General features: G+C 39.5%; 1 protein-coding gene across 1 annotated transcript in view; it reads left to right on the top strand.

Annotated features, from left to right (window-relative positions):
- Positions 1–921: 921 nt before the first annotated feature.
- The window catches only part of CFAP44 (cilia and flagella associated protein 44), a 41,669-nt gene continuing 20,973 nt past the window's right edge, over positions 922–21,617 (top strand). Inside the window, exons 1-17 of the mRNA XM_074860822.1 lie at positions 922–1,009; positions 1,739–1,797; positions 2,765–2,871; positions 3,918–4,080; positions 5,105–5,207; positions 5,545–5,761; positions 7,314–7,428; positions 7,944–8,108; positions 9,697–9,852; positions 10,423–10,470; positions 11,551–11,650; positions 12,895–12,989; positions 15,456–15,665; positions 16,606–16,716; positions 18,417–18,569; positions 20,376–20,597; positions 21,080–21,222. Of these exons, the coding sequence (XP_074716923.1) occupies positions 931–1,009; positions 1,739–1,797; positions 2,765–2,871; positions 3,918–4,080; positions 5,105–5,207; positions 5,545–5,761; positions 7,314–7,428; positions 7,944–8,108; positions 9,697–9,852; positions 10,423–10,470; positions 11,551–11,650; positions 12,895–12,989; positions 15,456–15,665; positions 16,606–16,716; positions 18,417–18,569; positions 20,376–20,597; positions 21,080–21,222 (2,246 nt within the window). The 5' untranslated portion in view covers positions 922–930. The remainder of the gene's footprint in view (positions 1,010–1,738; positions 1,798–2,764; positions 2,872–3,917; positions 4,081–5,104; positions 5,208–5,544; positions 5,762–7,313; positions 7,429–7,943; positions 8,109–9,696; positions 9,853–10,422; positions 10,471–11,550; positions 11,651–12,894; positions 12,990–15,455; positions 15,666–16,605; positions 16,717–18,416; positions 18,570–20,375; positions 20,598–21,079; positions 21,223–21,617) is intronic.

Genomic DNA, 21,617 nt, shown 5'->3' with positions numbered 1-21,617 from the left:
CAGAAACAAGGAAATGCATTTTTAGGGATTCTTCTTGGTATCAAAGTCAGGCTTACACATAAAAAGAGATTTGTTTGCATCCTGCCTGTATTTATTATTTGGAATATTTAGGTTTCTTTACGTTCAACTTGTGAATTTTCTGATTTCTGATAGGATTTTATAGCTGTAGTATTTGTACAGAATTGTGTCAATGTTCCTTTTAAGGTGCTTTATTTGGAAATGGAGACCATGTTTGAAATCAAAAGGCAGAACAAATTTAGAATAAGAGCAATGCTTGTGCTTTTTTGCTTCTTTCAGAGATGTAAATGATCAATGTGTTTGTTTTTAATATGAAAAAATGTTGCTCTTTCCCACTCCAGAGGACAGTGGTGACTAGTGAAATTGTAACACTCTGATAGTCTCAAAGCTGAAAAATTGCTGGGGGGTGTTAGTTAAGCTGTTTAAAGGTTTTTTTTTTAATTCACTTTTCATGAACGTAGAATGTTTTGAAGAAAGACCTTTTTTCTTAAGGTTCATCTCTCCTGCTTCTCCATTCAAGATATTAGATGGTCTCAGAATGTCTATCTCCTGATATTTTTGTGAAGTCCACCAGAAAGGTGGAAAAATAGCCTTGTCTCAAAAACAAATTTCCCACCAGTATGTTAAAGAGAAACCCAAAGCATGTAAATTTGTCTTCAGCTTCCCCGGTTTAATGTTTAGTCTTTCTGTAGCAATGTACACAGAGCTTGGAGTCCTAAAACCTCAACCAATGAATTCACCCTACAAATTAGGACATATCTTTGGGTTATCCATATTTGTAGTGTGCAGGCAGAACACAAATATTATCTTTGGGAGTCTCAAAGCATTTGGGAGGAAATGAAAAGGGTCTAAATGGCAGATGAAGGCAAAAATGCTAAAAGTTCCTCTTCACCACCACCAGGTAAAGACGACATGCCATCTTCTCCAAGGGAAAAGGAGGGAGATGATGAGAAGCCAGCAGAACGTGCACAGGCAGATCGTAGTGGTGTCCGTGAGTATTTCCTGTCATTATATAGTGATTTCAATACTGAACCTACAGTAGCTGCTGGCTTCTCCCACCATTCTTACTTATTAGTATGTGTTCATCTTCAGTTGCTGCTCATGGTGTTGCCAAAGTTCATTTTGACTCTGGTCAAAGATGACCCCTTCCAGTGAAGTTCTGGGCTGACCACCGTGCCTGCCATTCCTGCTGTCCCTCAGCCCACAAAGTCTCTTCCCTGAAAGTTTTTGCTGCTTAGACCTGTCTCTGTAGCCAGTACTGCAATCAATTTGTTACCTCTGCCAGTCAGAGACCTGTATTTCTCTTGTTAACACTGTTTTCACCTTGAAATGCCTGTCCAGTGTCTATTAGAGATGTTCTGCATGTCGTCTAACATGCTTGATCTAGGTAGCATGGATAACAAAATCGACCTGTGAATCTCCTGTGAAACTTTGGAGGGATTTTTGGTGCTTATATTGCATTACTTTCAGCATTTGTTTGATCTTCCTATTATACCTTTTTCCTGTTATGTGTTTCTTTCCTTACCTTAAGTTTTAAAATATGTTTTTTTGAAAGCAAATTTCTCCCCACAGTTAATGCTAACTGGCAGGAAGTCCAGTGTTGGGCAGAAGGGATTTTTTTTACTACTACAGAACTATGTATTTATTTAACATGGCATATATGAGCAAACTAGTCAAAGGAATTCATACCTAAGAGAGTAATCCCAGTTGTCCCTTGCAGAAGAAAGCAAAACCAGTCTTCCAAAGGAATCACCAACTGCAGAGGAACAAGAGGAAGAAGTGGAGCAAGTGGAGTCAGACGCCGAGAGCATTGGTGAGTACTGCTTTCCACTGAGGAGATGTGGGCCACTACTTTCTAGTTTTCATTTTTTCACTGTTATTGTTATGAACAGCATCTCAGACAAGTGCCATCATGTTACAGTTATTGCTCTGTAATTGACACTGCTCCCTTTCAGTTGGCTTACCTTGGGGACTTCATTTTGCTCTTTCCCATGGCTGGTCTCTGACCCCTTTGGTTGTTTTTTGTTGGACACCTTGGAGAGAAAAATATATCAAGACAGGGTGAAAAGCTTAAAAAGTAGGTAATGGGGATTTGATTTGAGGTATCAAACTGAAAAGTACTTTTAACAAGTGCTTATGACTAGTTGGAAGTCAAGTTGATAGTATTCTGTATTGCTGTCCAGCGAAGAACTACACTGGGTCACACACTAGCAGTATGCCATTTTGGGGACAACGGTGTCTTATGGTGGTCTGTTATACATGTTTTTACTAATTATTTTGTGTGATGATGTGTGTTCAATAGCTACTGAAAAAAGACGTTTAAACTATTTGGATTCTAAAGCTAAGACGTAAACACCAAGCAAAGCTGAACTGAACTACTTTGGTAGGTCTTGAGTTTTAAAATCAGTGTTTTTAAAACACTCTCAAAATTTTTCCTCTTGAAATTTTTCAGTTTTGAATATTCACAGTATTCTATTCACATAGAAACCTGAGGGAGGGCTTGTTACAGGTTGTTCCAGGACATGTTACTAAGACATGGTTATGGAGTGCCTATTACTCTGTTGAAGGAGGCAAGGAATGTGTGAATCCTTCCCTTTTGCAGTTAGGTGCAAATATCAGCAAGGAGCCTAAAATCTATGGTGAATATAAATTTCCTTCATGTTCCCACTTCTGAGATGCAGAAGGTGATTTGGAAGAGCAAGATAATAGTGAAGTACCCTTGGAGGCACAAAAAAGGCCTGAGAAGGTAGAAGAGAAAATCTCGGAAACTTTCTTCTATAACTATGAAGACATATATTCACGGCCGCTTGTCACTGAAGACTCTGAGATACCAATTAACCTTCTTACTTTTAAGTATCCTTTCTGTTGAGGCTGTGCAAATTTAAAGCTAAGGATATTTAATACATGTTCTTAAAACGGTACTTGTCTAATTTGCAGTAGCCTATGTGGCATTAGTGGGATACCTTTGGTTGAGACACAGATAAGAATCCTGACCAGTTATGGTTCTGGGTGAATTTAATTTTAAACATTGCCTTGACCTCATAAGCATTTCTTACTGGGCATAATTCTTACTGTTATAAGTACTCTTGTAGAACTAGATCGTGGCCAAGTTAATGTGACCAGGCAGAAGACTAGCATAAGAATATCCCCTGCAAAGCTTTCCCTTTCTGTGTAGCCACACTGGTGTTCCCCAAGAAGCTGAGAGGAGGGCAGGAGAAGAGCAGCTGTGTACCTCATGCTTCCTCACGGAACTGCTAAGAGAGAAGTGGGGAAGAAGCCAGGTAGATTTGTAGCCTGGTGCTCAGATGATCTAAACTGGTAGAATGAAGGAAGTGATGCCCATCAATTAAGAGCTACAATAAGTCCTTTGCGGAATGGTCAAGTAAGATATGATACGTGACTTTCACAAGTGCTGGTGGTTTTCTCTGCAGACACAGTCAAGTTGCTATTGAAGACTGGATCTTTCCTTCTCTACGTCTGCCTGTAAACATTTAAGAAGTGAGTTGGAGCACTTCTTTGGTTTGATTTCTTGTCTGTAGAACAAACAGTTCCTAGTAATCTGATGCACATCTATTGCATTTTGTTTGAAAAGAGAACACCAATAGACTACGAATTTCTGCAGCCCCAAAGAATCCAGCAGAGGCAAGCGTGCCCTGGAGTGGAGATGCAAGGATGGAATATGAACTTTAGAAGGTCTTCCCTTGTGCCTTCCCCTCAGTTATAGAGGCTTGATATATTTTACCTTCACTGTATACTGAACAAAACTATCTCCTACCATTAGGCTTTTAGCCACCAGATTCAGTATTCCCATTTCAGTTTTGGCTTAAGTGTTTCTGTCCACTTAATAATCTTTTCTGGAAAGCCAGCCTCAAATATTTTCCTTATTGAACTGTTCCCAGACATTCTTTTGGATATGACTGCACCAGAAGTGTAAACCTGCTGCTGATGGATAGCCAAACACTGATGTATATAGCAGGCAACCAAGTGGTGCTCCTGGACCTGAAGACTAATTCTCAAAGTTATCTTCGGAGCAGCAGTGGTGGTGGAATTGGGTTTATCATGGTATGGCTTTTGTTTTGTGTTTTAGGATGTTAATCACTTTCTAGAAGCAAAATATTTATTTGGTTGCCTGATGGAACATGGTGCAGCTGCACATGCATATACATAAGAAAGTATGGTTTTGATGAGGGGCACGTGTGGACCATGCAGTGTGGGCTACTCAGCCCGTCAGCATAATGGGCAGAGGACAAATGTCTGCATGCGTAAATCCCAGGCTCAGGGACTTAAAGGACTGACAGGTGCCAGTTGGGATTAATTTTTAGAACTGTTACATTCTTATTTTGGCTCATATCAGCTTTTAAAATTAGTTTTTTGAACACTCATCTCTCCTGGTCACAGCTGATAGTAGTGTAGTGTTTTGCCTGCAGTTAAAATTTAGAAAATCAAGTTCCTAGATAAATGAGGAGAAAAAATACCTGATTTCACTCTAGTAAGCTCCTACCAAGAGCTTGGACTCTCAAATGCTTCCTCTGGATTTGAAGCACCTTACCCTGTGTAGGGCTCTGCCATCTCTCAGTTGTATTCCACATGAGCAAGGCTTTCAGAACACCAGCCTCAGACTGTTCTGCTCCGTTGTAAGCAGCCTTTTCTGGGGAATGGTGGTACATCTTTATGTCTTCAGAACAATGTCATGCAGGATGGCTTTTCTGCAGCTGTCTGCTGGAGGAGATGGCTGCTGACACAAATGCTGCTCATGGAAAGATCAGCTAGTGGGTTGAGTGAGGTAGAAATGGTAAAAGAATACATGATAAAGCAAATTATTTCAGTTTGTCGCGGTTCTACATTATATGTGCAATATACTGTTTTGTGTGCATAAAGGTTTTACCATTTTGTGTGCATAGTAGCTTCATTCTGATACTGAGCAATAGATTGGCAGTTGTTCAGAGTAAACGCACTGAAAAATACAACCTAGAATTTACAGCAATATCTTTTGACTAATGAGTAAGTAAATACAATAACTCAGTAACTAGCAGGATAGAGACAAAAGTGTCATTACAGCATGCAACAGGACTTTTGCTTTTTCAAGGCACACCCTACTAAGCAGTACTTTGCAGTAGGAGAAAAAGGAAAGAAGCCAAACCTCATCATCTACGATTATCCTTCACTGAGGCCCTACAGAATACTGCGAGGTAGTGTAAAAAATTCTGTTTTCGTTTTACACAAATGGGCCAGTGTTTATAGATCCCAGCAGATGGAGTAGTGGGTCACTTCAGAAGTTTACAAGGAAATAGAACCTTTTGGTCCTTCAAAGCAAAATAGAAAACACTGGTTTCAAGCTTTTTCATTATCGCATAGGAGGAAACTTAGTAGAAATAGGAGAAATTTAGTAGAAATAGCCAACTGAGAGCTATTACCTAGTGAAAAAAATAATTGCAGTGAACGTTGAGCTCCCTCTAAGTAGATTTTCCTTATCGTTTCTTCCTCTTTTCCATATGTGTGTATATTGGGGCTTCTATATTTCTTCAGGTGGAACAGAGGAAGCCTATGTTTCTGCTGATTTCAACAGTGCTGGTACTTTGCTGGCCAGTGTTGGGGGCAGCCCTGACTACATGCTGACTATCTGGGACTGGAAACAAGAAAAAATTGTGTTGAGGTCAAAAGCTTTTTCACAGGATGTTTACAAGGTCACATTCTCTGCTGATAATGAAGAGCAACTAACTACATCTGGAGCAGGTCACATCAGGTAGGTTTACTGATTAGGATTAATGCATATCACCTCTAAAGTCATGATATGTGGAAGATGACTAACAGGAACGTATCATTAGCAAACATGGACCAATGTGGAATGCTATTTTACCTGGCCATTACAAATACAAAGATGAGAAAGTTCAAGTCCTTCAGCCAGTCAGCCAAGTCTTTTAGCACCTTTGCTGTGCAAAAAGGATGATGCTTGATGTTGAATGTTGGTGCCACTGGCTCTATTCTTGTAATTTCAACAAACACCAGGGAGAATTAATAAAACATATTTATATATACATGTCTTCTAGCTGATAACATAGCATATATGCCTCCTGTGCCTTCTGGGCTTTCTACCTTTGATTTCTTGTACTCGTCTGCTCTTTGGGCAGCTGTTAGAACTGGTTGCCAAGTCATGGATCAGAAACCCTCTGATAGCACCAAAAGCATGCAAGGAAGCTTTACAAAATGTATGCTTCCATACATTCCATTCTCTGGGAAGTTCATGGTTTCTTTTGTAATAAAAAATAAACCAGAACTTTAAGCTCTTTGGGACAGGGATTACCTCTATGTTCTGTATTTATTCAGCGTTCAATGTTAATACAGCAGAGACTTAAGATACGACTTGGATGCTATTGTAATAGAAATGATACCTTTAGAAGTATAACACATCTAAAGTTTCTCTGAATTTTAACAGAGGAATCAGATAAAAATCGGAGATTTGCTCTATAGTCTGGTTGCAAGGTGGTCGGAAATAGCAAAGGGCTTTAGACCCAAACAAATGTGGTTTAGAAGACATTATTGATGGAAATCTGATAAAACAAAATCTCTTACAAAATTTCTTTTGAGCTAAAATACTATGAATAAACCCTGATAGAGCTTTTATAACATGGTAAACATGACCCTTCACCCAAATGTGGTCACAAATTCCCATTTCCAACACCTGTCTTAAATGTAATGTCTCCTGCACACACAGTGAACCATTCCTAATTGCAGTAGATGTTAATTTTTCTGTAATGCAGTAATTTAAAATTATGTTTTATACTGCTAAAAATACAATGATGAAATAGAAATAGCTATGAAGATCTAGGATAAAACCTTTGGCTCAGTGAGATTTTATAGTCAAGCTCAAGTCCGTGGGGGTACTTGGATGAAATTCAGTGAAGACCTTGGTCCCTTGGATTTACACAGTTGAGCATTATACACAGAAGACAGCAAGAGTAAGATAGGTATCCCTAACTCCGTGTTGTAGCTGGAAAGATACAGCTATGCATTTTGCACTTAACTAATTTTAAATGGCAGTTTAATCTTCATTCTGCCCACCCCAAATCCTTTTCCTAGCTTTTTCATAGGGGTAAGAATAAGGAAATGTTTGTGTAATTACAAAGTTTTATCTCATTTTAAAAAGAAAAACCCAAGATCTCCTGTGAAAAAGAATGATAAATGAACAGCTCTTACCTCAGAGGCGTTCCTGGTAAGATTATTACAATGTCTGAGAGGAACTGAAGAGCGTGTTCAGGAAATGTTGTATCAGAGAGTGATGTTTTTTCTGTACTCAGGTTCTGGAAGATGGCTCTCACATTCACTGGTCTCAAGTTACAGGGAGCTTTGGGCAGGTTTGGAAAAACAGCAGTGACCGACATTATAGGTTATGTGGAGCTCCCTGATGGGAAGGTAAGTGAGAAAAAGTTTAATTAACTTTATGTTCCCTTTCAGGTTTTGATACGAAGTCTACTGAGTAAGTTGGAGAGTTACTATTTGCTTCAAAGGGGTTTGAATTAGTCCCTCAATGTGCTGCTCTGATAAGCTAATATTGACATTAATTTGCCAAAAACCTGGCTTGCTTTATAATAATTGAAAAGTACAGCTAGTATTGTAATTCCCAGACAAAAGATCTCTGTTGGCTTAGAGCTGCGACTCCTCCAACAGGGTAGTGAAAACGTTACTGTAAAGAAATACAAAGACTGTTAGCCCTAATCTTTAACCATTTCAGTGCATGTAAATGATGTCACATTGCTAAAAAGTTGAATCTTCTCATCCTTTACACATTCTTTTGCAAATATCTGTACATTGCTATCGATTTGATGCTTTCGTGGAAGAAAGCCACAAATGTTAACTAGTTTGTTGCCAATATTCCTGAATAGGGTTAAGTGCAGGTGCTTATGTGCTTATCTTCATTTGCACTGAAGGTTATCTCAGGGACTGAGTGGGGAAACTTTCTGCTTTGGGAAGAGGACCTCATTAAAGTAGAGCTCTGTCGAGCTGGACACAAGCCCTGTCACGATGGTCCTGTCAGCCAGTTAGTTCTGGATGAAGGAGAACTTGTCACTGTTGGAAAAGATGGCTTCATTCGGGTGAGTTCTTCTTCTGCTCTGCCTTTAGGTGTGCACATTTATGGTCAGCAGGTAAATGTTACATATTTTCTCTACCGGGGCTTGCTTATGGAGGCGGTTTTGTAGTGCAGTTTCTTTCTGAGAATGAATTTTTAGAACAAACTGAATAAGACCTCATCGCCCTCTACAACTCCCTGAAAGGAGGTTGCAGAGAACTGGGGATGAGCCTCTTTAATCAAGTAAGAAGTGATAGGACAAGAGGGAATGGCCTCAAGTTGCGCCAGGGAAGGTTTAGACTAGATATTAGGAAGTATTTCTTTACAGAACGGGTTGTTGGGCGTTGGAATGGGCTGCCCAGGGCAGGGGGGGAGTCCCCATCCCTGGAGGGGTTGAAGAGTCGGGTTGACCCAGCGCTGAGGGATCTGGTGGAGTTGGGAACGGTCAGTGTGAGGTTCATGGTTGGACTAGATGATCTTCAAGGTCTTTTCCAACCTAGACGATTCTGTGATTCTGTGAAGAGCACATCTCCTCAGTATATATGTTTGAATCAGATAGTGTTCATGCAATATTCTCTGTTTAATAGTAGTAAATAAATCATCTTTTACTCTAGTAAATCAGAATAATTTTCAGTGATTGTCTAACAACTTTGTTCTTGCAATTCTAACATTTTTTTTCATGCGTACTTTTGGTTAATCTTTATAATTTTCAGGCCTATTAATACATCTGGTGTTATTTCGAAGGATAAACTACAGCAATGTTTGAAATTCATTTTCTGAGTATTTGAAAGCTCAGATTATTAATGTTAAAATGACATAGAAATTAACTAGCATCTCAGAGATACATATACCGAAATAGAGGAACAATTAAAAGAAAAAGCATCCTGAAGTTAACATATAATTTTAGAAATTAAGGTCAAAAAGTTTTCCTTATCCATACCACCAGTTTCTGATCTCACCTGTCAATTATCAAGGACTTTGCAATCTTGTTTGCCTGCTTTTTAAGGGAAGACATGATGTGTCTTCTGCTGATGTGTGAAAGACCCAGATAATCAACGGGAAGCTGACTGTTGTAGACAGCGGAGGGTTTGAAACGCCCTGGAGTTTTTATTGTTGCTGTGTTTTATAAATTGATATTATTCCATTATGAAAATTCACTTGGTTATAAGGGTGCCAACTGATGTCTTGGTCTTATCCCACAGAGCAGAACATGGACGTGTTACATTTCCCATTCTTTCTTCTGTGCTACCTCAGTATGAGCGATGCGGAGAGCAGGCAGTCATCGTTTACTCTCTATAGTTCTGAGGCTGCCGTGCGTAGCTCTGCTAGGGCCAGGGCTGAATTGAAGCCACCATTGATTCAGAATTGGACAGAGAACTTTTACATATACTTTGCATTGCACCCAAACATAGCAGATAGCAGTTGCTGATTGTCACTGTTCTAGGTTACATTCTAAGCAGCGAGGCAGATGTGACAGGTTTCAGACTCTGCCTGTAGAATCCACACTCCCCTAGTTTCTTAGAATTTTGAATTTCTGTCTTAATTGTGTATGAAGACATAACCTGGCCTTATAAAACCCCTTTTTTTTGGTTTATGCTTCCAATGCCATGAAGGTGTGGAACTTTGAGACAATAGATACTGCTGATGCTGTGGATGACACAGGGTTAGTGGAGGTGGAGCCTATGAATGAACTTCACGTTGGCCAGAATGTCAGTCTGAGTTTCGTGTCAAAAGTTCATGACCGTGGGCAGCCCGTTTGGTACGCTCAGGTAAGACACACTCAAGTACATACACCCCTGTGGAGAAACACAGAATGAGGGAGGTGGAATCCACTACAAATTAGTATGTTTCTTTTTGGTAGAGTTCAATCTTCTTCTGGATATATATATATAATCATCTTCTTCTTTCAAACACTGGAACAGGCTTCCTGGAGAGGTGGTCGATGCCCCAAGCCTGTCAGTGCTTAAGAGGCATTTGGACAATGTCCTTAACAACATGCTTTAACTTTTGGTCAGCCCTGAAGTGGTCAGGCAGTTGGACTGGATAATTGTTGTAGGTCCCTTCCAACTGAGCTATGCTATGCTATGCTATATTTTTAGTGTATACTAACACGTCAGACTGTTTTTCAGAGCCAGAACTGCATAAGAGCAGGAGAATATCAAAAGGTTCTTTCGTCTTGAACTGATGGATAGGACTGATAGGACCAACATCACCACATTCAGTCAGTTCAGTTTCACAATGATAATCATTAAGGAATTTTTAAGGAGTCTACTGTGGGCAGTTTTATTTCCAAATTGAGTTTGAAAATATTCAAGTTACATGTTTTGTTTGTTCTTCAGGATACTAATGGAGCAATCTGGAAGCTGGATTTGACTTTTTCAGATATGGTAAGTTTGTTTTCTTTTTCTTTCTTCTGATTTCTTCAATTCCTTTGCAATAACTTCCTTTAACTATACTGGATGCATCTGCAATGAAGTTTGTGTTTTATGAAGCTGCACGGTTGAAAATTTTAGCATTGAAACAGATTTTTTTTTTCCTTAAAAATTTATTTTCATAATGTTATTGATTATAATGATTGTGCAGGATTGTAAAAAGTAATTTTATATTTGATTCCTGATATTTTGGCTGCCAAGTTCAAGTTACCTTAAAGGAGTTTTGTTCTCATAAACTGGTAATAGAAGTTGCATGGATGCAGGAAATGAGTTCAAGGAGTATTGATATAGCCTATCTAGATAGGTGTCTGTCTGAAACAATCCTTACTGTTGTCTCTAAATGACACGAAGAACTAGGAAAAACAGAGAAGATGGAAGGCACTTCACATGATTTATCCTACTGGTTGCTAGTGTTACTGCTGGAGATGATTTTCATGGAGAAATAGATGGCACAGTTAAAACGGGGGCATTTAATTTTTGCTCCTGAACATATTAAAGTAAATGGGAACTATCCTTCTGAGTGGAATAAAGTTCTGTGGCAACAGGTAAAATGACATTTCAAGTATTTTATGGTAAATGAAAGATGTACAAAGTGTACTATAAAAACTAATGTAAAAAATGTATAGCAAAAGCTAGAATTCCTTGGATGATGAAATTATTTCCCAGGCAGCATAAGCCCTAGGCTTGAGAGCAATTTCTTTTCCTTCACAGCAACAGCTCTTTGTTAAAAATACTAATTCCAAGCCTGAAACCACTTAATGAAAGGCATTTCCCTTTATCTTCACACAGAAAATGATGGAATTTTAAATGAACTTAATGTTCTTACATTGACTTTGCTCATGATCTTCTTATGAACATTTAAATAAAGAAAAAAAAAAAAAGGGAATTGCATATAGATACCTCATGCATGCCCAATTTTGTTCACACAGACAGCACCTGTCTAGATTTTTCAGGTTTGCTGTTGGTATGGCTGGTAATACCTTGTAAGTGCAGCTCCAGAATGTAGCAGAATTTCTGTTCTGTTTTGCATCGCAGACCCGTGATCCAGAGTGCCTGTATACCTTTCACTCTGGCAGGATTGAGGCCATGAGTGTCTCTCCCATTACATACCTTATGGCCACCACTGCTCTTGACCGTAAGTACACTATTCCTTTCCCCTCATAGCACTGTAATTATTGTTTTTGAAGAGCAATGATGCTTGGTTTGGAACTATTCTGTTTTGAACTGAAGTTGTATATTTGCTCTTGAAAAGCCACTTTACAGACAATTGTTATTGCTGGGATCAGTTCTTTAATAGCTAAAACAAATCATTAATGTTTTGAAATAATGCATTAAGACTGCTTCATGTTAAAAGCCTGGGATTTTAATGAGAGAAATTTTTAATGGGAAACTTTGTAAATTCTGTTCGTTCTGAAGGAACGGCTGAAAAGATGAAACATTTGGTTTGAATCACAGCACTTGTATTCAAGGCTCTGGATTGATAAGCGTTGGGATTTTTGTTTTGTAAGGAATTACATATATCTCTAGCATTGTGTAAGTCATTGTGAATGCTAATATTTGTGGCTTTCTTAGAAAATGCAATAGCTATCATGGTCTCAACAACAGCTAACATGTAATTACAGACATATTTATTTAACTTATATAAATAGTGCAATTTAGGTCTCTCAGTTAGCTTTATCATGCTTTGAAAGAAGAACCACTGGCCAGAACGTTAACAATGTCATTTACACTTCTCAGAAAATGCTACGAGGTCTTTAACTCAATTCTTGTCAGCAGTGTCTTGTCATTTGTCTGTGTTACACAATGTACATGCTATTCTAGCCTGAAGACAAACTCCTACCAGTTGAGCAAATGACACTTAGAATATATGCCAGCTGGAATGGAATTTTATGCAGACCAATATGTGTGCCTATGAATCTGTTAATTTTACCTCTGGTGAAGCTGGCTTTTCTTTGGACAATATCCCATTTTTGTCTATTTAAATATTTTCCCTGCTAGGCAATCCCAAGTAGTAGCGTATCATCTTTTCCTATGCTGTCAGTATGGATTTTCCTTATGGTATGCCACAGTTCTGTGATTACTTGAAAATTACACATGGTGGTCAGCATGGGACTTCTTATTACAACCCTCAGCCCCGACAACTCTTGGGAGCGTGTAAGTTAAAGAGTGAAGAAAGCTTATGTTCTGTTCATGAGTACCATGCTAGCTGTGGTACTCCATAACCATCAGCCATGTCTTCCCAGGTGGGCATTGGGTACTCAAAGAGAAAAATTAATCACATTCTATCCAGCTTTTAATTCAAATAGACATTTCTCCGTAAATTTTAAAATGTAAGTGACGTTGCAGGAAATAAATTCTTACTGTCTCCTTTCCACACAGGATCAGTGCGTATCTATGATTTCATCAGCAACTGTCAAGTGAGTGAAATTAAGTTTAAACAAGGAGGAACAGCACTGACATGGGCACCTCATGTTGTGAGTCTTTGCTAGTATGATAATAAAAATTCATAAGGGGTCTATGAGCCTGCCAGCATCAAGAAAGTTGCTCACCATACAAGATCTTATAGAAGCCAATGTCAGGCCACGGTGGAATTTACTCTAGTAGTATGTGTATATATAAGTCTGTGGAGTAGTGTGTATGTATATAGTATGGGTACAGTTTGACTTTACTGTGGATCATCGGGTATCCTACTTTCTGTCTTCCTGAGATTTTAAAATCAGATCTCAGTGTGCAGTCCCAGGAAGCAGTCCTAGTTTATAGACCAACAGCTTCTATTTAACCCACACAGAGTAATTGTCAATTAACATGAGTTCGTTAACACATTTTGAAATGACAGCCCAGACAATCCACAAACATTTGGAGATATCATAAAAAAACTGTTGCCAGAGCTGATCATTTGTGGAGTGTGGAGTCTATCACTTTTAGACATATTTGCTAATTTTAATTAAAATGGTGTCTAGTTATGCTCTTGAGGAAACATAGCAAGCCTGGTGGGTTAATTATAAGCAAATTTATGGAGGAAAGTGCTTACTTGAATTTCTAAGGTGAGGGTAACACTGGGACAGTGCTCCTATAATTCTGGCCATGCAGAGTTTCAGGGATGCTGTTAGGTGATGACCTATACATTCAAGAGGTAAACTGACTGCCACAAAAAATTGTACAGCATTACAAAACTGACTCAATTCGGTTTTACAAAAGTTGGTACTACACAATCTGAAAAATCAAGGGTACTTAGTGTATCTAGCTGCATTTAAAATCGCATTAGCTACTCACACATAGCTTAAGGTGCTCAAATATGTTTGAAAATCTGTGCTATTAGTCTAAGAAAATTTCATCCAACATAATTTGAAGCATCTATATACCATAATGTCCTCATAGGCAAGCCAGCAAGGTACAGGTTGGGTAAGGGAACAGTGACACGGATTTCAAACTGCCTAAATGGCTGGGTCCAGGGGGTAGGGATCAGCAGCACAAAGCTGGGTTAGAGGCAGGTCTCTAGTGGTGTACCCTAGGGTCGTCACGGGTGCCAGTATTCTCCACTGATTACCTGGACACTGGAAGAGAGTCCATCCTCAGCAAGTTCACAGATGATGCAAAACTGAGCGGAGTGGCTGGTACTCTAGAAGGTTTTGCTGCCATTCAGGGGGATCTGGACAGACTGGAGAATTGGGCTGATGAGAATCTCATGAATTTCAACAGGGGAAAATGCAAACTCCTGCATCTAGGTAGGAATACTGCCTGGGGGCCCACCAGCTGGAAAGCTGCAGAGAAGGATCTTGGGATCCTGGGGGACACCAAGCTGATCATGAGCCAGCAATGCACCCAAGGAAGTCCAACAGCATCGTGGGCTGGATTAGGAAGGGCGTTACCATCTGGGTGAGGGAGGTGATCCTTCCTCTTTACTCACGTCTGGAGTGCTGGCTCCCTAGTAGAGGAAAGATATGGAATTAAGGAGGGAGTCAAACGCAGAGCCATAAATTTGAGGCCCATGAGTGACTTCTCTTGGTCATTTACTGAGCAATGCTATCGTACACCTGCTTATTACAGAGGGGATTTTTAAGATAAGACATCATGGGTTGATCTCCCCAGATAAAAGGAAGACAGTTACCCCTAGCTGCCTTCTGAACAATAAACTTTTTCATACCTAAAATCACACTTTTGCCAGTTGCTCACGGAGCTTATCCATTCACACAGCAATTCTTCTGGGCTCATTTCTGGTGTGCATTAATATTCATCTGTGCCATGTCTGGAGCTGGCTCAGCTTGTAAATCACTTCAAGACACTACCATGTATGGCTAATATCAGCTAAATCTGCAAGTCCAGCTAGATCCAGCTAAAACACAGACCTGTTTCTGCTAACTCTTCTCTTTCACAAGCCTGTCTACACTGTTAGCAATTGGCTTACCTACAGGGCCTATGGTAAAGATGACATAGCCTCCACTTTCCATCTCAAGTAGCTGTCCCTGTTGACAACTGTACTTCACATGGAGGCAGCCAGACCCAAGTCTGTGCCCTCACCTCTTCAAAAATCTTACCCACATTTGATGCCCAATATTATATTCAGGGTAATACAATAATTCCTCTTTTGAGTTCCAACTCTTCTCCTTAAGAAGCTACTGGTATATTTGCATGAATTACCTCTTCCTCAGATGTGACAATCACATCCTCATTAACAGTTCCACTCTCAATGACATGTTATCAGTAAAAAAAACCCCAACCAATCCAACCCAAAAAGTAACCCCCAGTCCTCCCAGTCCCTTTACAGTAGCATATTAGAGAGAATAAACAACATTTCCTACGTATGAATCTTTCTTTTTGCTTTAGCAACACTTCCATGTAAGATGAGTTACAGGTTAACACCAGAGCACGTGCCATACAGAGTCTTATTCTAAGCTCTCAGAGGTACACTGTGATTTTTTTCTTCATTCTTCTACTCAAAGGTAAATCCTAAAGGAGGTCTAATTGCTGTGGGGTTTGAAGATGGTGTTGTCCGCATAATTGAAGTTTATGATCCCAAAGGACTGCCAATTCTTGCAGGACAGACCAATACAGAGAATGCAGAGATAAATCTGAAACAAGCTTTTAAACCTCATACTACTGTAGTTACAGCCTTGGCATATGAACGAAATGGAGAAGTGCTTGCCACAGGGGTATGTATCATTTCTTTTGCTTATTTTTATTAAGCCACAAGCGTAGAGATTATTTAAAGATAAAGTTTGTTTACTAACAACAGAGACTTCTGTTACTGCTGGTGATCGCTTCTTGTAGTTCTCTGCAGTGCTGGGGTAGGAGAAGGATCTGTTTGCACTCACATTTGTTTTCTGAAGGAAAGCAACTGTGCAATCCATACAATTAACTTTGTGAATTACTGGACTGTTCAGTGTGAGTTCTGTAATCCCCTTTAAAGATGGATTTGGGTCTTTTTGGAATTAGTTCAGTAGTATCTTGGAATTAGTAAAAACAAGTCCATTCATACACCACCTTGGCAGCACTCCAGCTGCTACCCAGCACCGCTTGGCCTTACAACAGGTCAACCAGTCGGTTTGTCAGCGTGCCTGCTAGTCTTTGAGATGATTTCCAGTCAATGTGGTCTCTCTTTTTAAAAGCTGGCCTTTAGCCACGATCAGTGCAATTGCAGTTACATGTCCCTTGAGCTGAATCGCCATGCATTTCGCTTAACAAAGGATTTAAGCTGCTGTGATTCATGTTGTGCACCAGTTCTGGATTTTCTTGTTATCTGGGGAAATCAGCCTGTGCTGTCTTATCTGAAAATCAGGCCTGAGCTTTAAAGGAGCTCCTGGGGCAACGGGCAGAAAGCACATGGCTGGGGATGCCAGGTGAGGCCCATCAGGGCAATTAAGGGGTATGGGTGTACTCAGGGCCCTGGAGCATGGTGGGCAGGATTTTTATTTCCTCCCTATAATCATCATGGAAATCCCATTCTAAATTCTAAGTCACTTGTAGGTCTTCCTGTTGAGCCTCAGAACATTGGAAGTATGTGTTTATGTCATAAAGTACTTACAGTCTTTTGAATTTTTGGTCAGCTTTGATTCAGTCATCATCTTTGTGTTTTGTTTTTTTTTTTCTCAGAGTAAAGACAAAACTGTTTTCTTTTTTGCTGTTGAAGATGAATATGAGCCAATTGGATTTATCTATGTCCCTGGGCCTGTGCAGGCATTACAGTGGTCTCCACCTTCTCATGTGAGTAATGCATGTTTGTTTTCTTTCCTTCCCTCCTATTTTATCAAAAATATTTTGATAATATTCCAGTGAAAATAGGTGAAGATCCATGAGCCTAGCCATGTTCTCTACAGGCAGTGCAAAAGATGTTTTGCTGCTTTGTTCTTCATGCTGCTTCAGCATGACAAATAGGTTCTGTGTAGCTGTACCTCTGGTTCAGTCACTTTGGACATATTTTAGACTTTCAATAATACAGAGCAGAAACATAAAACCCATGAAACTTTGCTCAGCGTTTTGAGTTCCTGCCTTGAAGAAACAAGCTTGTGCCTTAGTTTTTGGAAAGTCTTCTTTGATAACAGGGTTATTTGAGCATTATTGTCTGTGCCTCTTGCCCATATTAAAACAGGCTTTTGCAAAGCTTTCAGACCACATTAAGAAAGCTTTTGGGTGCTTCTTGCAATTCAGACTCTGTGTTTGAAGTGTGTCAGTGACATATTCAAATAGATTCTTGCTAACAAAAGTTCTGTAAGGTTAGAGTAACAGCTGAAATTTTGGTTGGTGCAGTATTCTTATTAAGAGGGGAGATTGTTCATTGTATTTAGATGTTGGCAAAGTGGCCAGTGAGATACGTTATACTGGTGCACAGTGGGAAAGTGTAGCTATTATAACTTGTTCATGGGAACTGATAAAAACTGTGCTGCCAAAAGAACTCTTGCTGGTATGAACTCTATCTTACTGCAGAAATGACAGATCTTGATCTGACAGTTGCATTTTGAGTCCTTTCCTGAGGACAAGGTACTCCTACTTACTAAAAAAGCACCCATCATGTCTTTGATATTAGATTCTGCCTGAGTAATTTTGTCTGCCGGTATCAGGTCTCCTCTGCTAGATGTGAACACTTGCTAAACATAGTACAACCATCTGAGTGTTACACTAATTTTTGCTCTTTAAAAAAAGCACCTTGGTGATTAAATACTATACATTTAATGAATACATTTGTAAGGCTGAGATCTTATGGACACAAGAGCTGTATCATTCCTAGTTAAAGTTTTCGTAACAACTCCAATATGCCCCCTTTGCACATTTTTAGTGATGGGTCAGATAAAATAAGCCTCTTTTATTCTCAGATAGCTTTGAAAATTGAAACTAAATACAGATTTGCCTTTTAAAATCTCAAAACACTAAATAATTATTACCCTCACCTCACCTATTCTTCTGAAGTTTGCATTTTAAAGCACCTGGGGTGTACCAGCAAAGAAAAAACAAGCTCAAAGCTAAATAGCGTTTGGCAAGATTTTGAGCGCAGTCTTGAAGATAGAAAGGCTTTATTAGTATAGAAACATATGAACTTTCAAACAGTTACCAAACCAAAACCTCAGCTCCTAACTCTTGGGTCAGATCCATCCTTTCATTTCACCAAACACCCAAAATATCATCATGCTGCTTCCAAGCCAGGGAGTGTCAGAATGATAGCTGTTTTGTATATGGTGAGGACTTCTTCAATTCCTTAGCTTTGCCTAGCATACATAGCATAAAAGAAGCTCACTGATTTCTGATGTCCATTTAAAAATGTCCATTTAAATAAGAGCACAGTTAGAGTTAATGCCTCCTGGCTGGAGCTTGGCTTTGTGCCTATGCATCTTCTGACTAACCTTTTCCAGTTTCTCCCAGTTCCATGTATACATCTGCCGTGTACTTGTATTTTTTGTCTTTCTGTACAGGTGAAGAGCACGCTGCTCATCCTTTGTGAGAATGGCTTTGCTCTCCAGGTTCCTGCCCCTCTCCCTGAGGAACAGGATAGAGTGTCCACCTATCAACTAAAAAACCTGCCAATGCAGTACTTCCATTTTTATAGCATTAAATCCCAAATCAAGGTAAAGAAATCTCCTGTGGCAGAATTTAATGTTCTTCTTTGTGCCAGAGGACAGAACTACTTAAAAAGGTTTCTTGTCCCTGTATGGCATCATAGGATTTTTGCTAAGTTTCTTGAAGGGAAAGGCCAGGTAGAGTCCATTTGTGTCTGAGTTTCAACATTTGAAATTACAAGTCATTGTTTGTTTATTCAAATAGAGCCTACATCACACTGAAAGAATGATGTGAATTTTGATTATAATTACAAGATGGCATTAGTGAAAGGGAAAGGTAGTATAGCACATTAGTTCTCAAAATATTTTCATTTTGGTAATTTTCACAAAACGTATGTTTCTTGTGGTTGACTTAGCCCTGTAGGAAATTCCTTTGAACAGTTGTAAAACACCCATGTGGTCACTTTGAGGCAAACATGAAACATATTAATTTTTTTCAGCAGTTAAACATTTCTGGTTTTTTTTTTAATGTTGTGGTTTTCATTTCTGAATGAGAACTAGCATTTCAGAAGATGTGCAGAGCCAAAGGAAAAGAGTTGTGCCAGCTCCCAGCTATAGCTAATTTTGTGAAATTAAAAGAGAAGCTGATGTTATACTCAGGAGCAGGACTCCAGTGAGCAGGCTTTTAGTCCCATGCTCCATCCAGCACAGTCCAACAGCCTTTCTGGTTCTATTCTTAACCTGTGATTTCTCTGCTTTCTCTATGAACTGCTCCTGTCTTCTGAGTGGTGCATTACTGAACGTCAGGCAAAGCCTCATTTCTTGTTATAACTAGGAGGAAGTCGGTATTGAGGAGAAAGATTTCATGATGGTTTTCTCACAGGAGGAACAAGAATGATCACAAAACTAGCTTACATATGTAAGGAAAGGTTGAAAGAATGTGTGTGGAGTTTTGTTGGTTTGGTTTTGTTTTTAGTCAAAAGAGAAGAATATCGTTGGGAGACACTATAAATCTTTAAGAATAGAAACGGTTTCTACAGAGAGAAGGAATATTAATTGCTCTGTCTTTCCTCTAGGAATAGATCAATAATTAATAAGTTGCAACAAGGATGTTTTAGCTAGGATGTAAGGAAAGATTTCTAACGGTAAGGGTGGTGAAGCACTGAAATAGGCTGTAGAGTCCCTATAGCAGGAGATTTTTAAAAGGTAGGTCAGACAAACATCAGCTGATAATATGTAAGCTTTAACTGATTCTGCTTTCAGGCAAAAGAATGGTCTTTCGAGATCCTGTCCAGACCTTTCTCTGTGACTTGCTATCTAATATCTTCTTAGGAAGATCCTGTTTTAAAGAATGTTTGCTATGTGTTTATGCTAAGGTAGGCTTGAATGGAAAGGGGGTTTTAAAGGTTTGACAGATCTGCAAATGTCTTCCCTTCCTTGTTCAGAAGAAGTGAAGTCCATTACAGCTTCTCTCTTTTACTCTACATCAATGATGCACTAGAACTTGGGAATTTGAGTTCAGCTTTCCAGTGCTTTTCTTCCTCCTGGGCGGGCAGAGGGCAGGGCTTAGGAGTTTTGCAGAAGTAGTATGCTAATAGTTAGGAATATTGGGAATAATCTCTCTGAGGAAATGCTGAAGTCTGCTTCTCGTGCAGAATGGTTTCTGTTTCAAAGGACCATGAGTTAAAATACTTCAGAGGAGGGAAGTGGGGGCATTCCACTGGAGACTCCCATGAAGTCTGGTTGATCTCTGCTTAGTTGATGGAATAGAGATTTCTCTAGATATTCTCTATATATAATGCCAGGACCACCTTGGATTTCATGTGTGGAGTGCCTTGGTTTCCTGACTCTGTGTTTCTCTGCTTGTTGTAATAGCTGGAAGAGGAGATTGCACTGAGAGAGAAAAAAAGGGAGGAGATGAAGAAAGCAAAGCTTGAATGGATAAAGCAGCAACAGGAAATGGGAAAGGAGATAGAGGAGGAAGAACCTGAAGAGGAACCTGAAGAAGAGCCATTGCCACCTCTCTACATACCAGAGGAGCCCAGTCCCATCCTCTGTGGGTTTTATTCAGCACCAGGAAAATTTTGGCTTTCCTTGGTAAATCAATTTTTATTTCATGTTGATGGGATTGCAAGATGTGCAACTCTTCCTTCACATCTGGGTGCCTTAGAAAACTGATTATTTGAAACCTGCTGTCTCTAAGACATGGCATTCCCTTCATACTTGATAGTTTCAATGTTTTTTGTGAAGCAAACCAGTAGAATCACTCCAATTCAGATTGTTCAGTAAATTTCCAATAGGTACACTTCTTGGTGATGCCTGAATGGGCACAGACTAAGCTGTTCCCTCACAAGCAGAAGGTAGAATCTTAACATATTGGTAGGATGGCTTCTAATGCCAGTGATCATGACAGCTTTTCCTCTGTGGGTATATAGGATCTCTAGATGTTTGGAAGTAACATTTTCTAACCTATCGTAGATCCTTTAGAAAGGAAGAATTATTCTGAAAATTGCAATTACCTGGTCAGCTGCTTCAGTATTCTTTTGTCACCATCTCGTTATGGTCATTCTCTTCTTCAGGGTGGTTATGACTCAGGGTTCCTCTATCATTGTGAATTCTCACATGATCACCAAGACGACCCTGAAAACAGGAAAGATGAACCCTTTGAAGTGATTCCTACTGGGGACACCGACAACAATCCCATCCACCAAATCTCCTTCTGGTAAAACACTGTAGTGTAACAGATAACTTTGTGATGAAGCTCTATGAAATTGAGCTTGTAAGGGAGGAGGGTACACTGCTTTGTCCCTTTTTAATTGTGGCTCAACTCTAGTATGCAGGAACTCTCTCTGGTTTTCCTGGCACTGAGTTTCACTGAAAATTCCTAATGGAGACAGTTGAGCACTGTGTCTGACAGATTAATTAAAGTCCTTCAAAGATTTAAAAAGTCTGATTTCTAATTAAGTAGTGATTAGAACTCAAACATCCTAGGTTGTAGAACTCCAGGAGAGCCATTAGAAGTCTCTGCGAATTGTGATTACCAGAACAGCAGTTCTTTTTGTAGTTAGCAAAGAGAGGACACAGTTAGCCCTCGAGGAGAACATGGAGGGATCAGTC

The sequence above is a fragment of the Strix uralensis genome, chromosome 2 (assembly GCF_047716275.1).
Source record: "Strix uralensis isolate ZFMK-TIS-50842 chromosome 2, bStrUra1, whole genome shotgun sequence".
Classification (NCBI taxonomy): domain Eukaryota; kingdom Metazoa; phylum Chordata; class Aves; order Strigiformes; family Strigidae; genus Strix; species Strix uralensis.
Note: the sequence above shows the minus strand (reverse complement) of the source record. Positions and strands in the feature narration are given on the sequence as shown.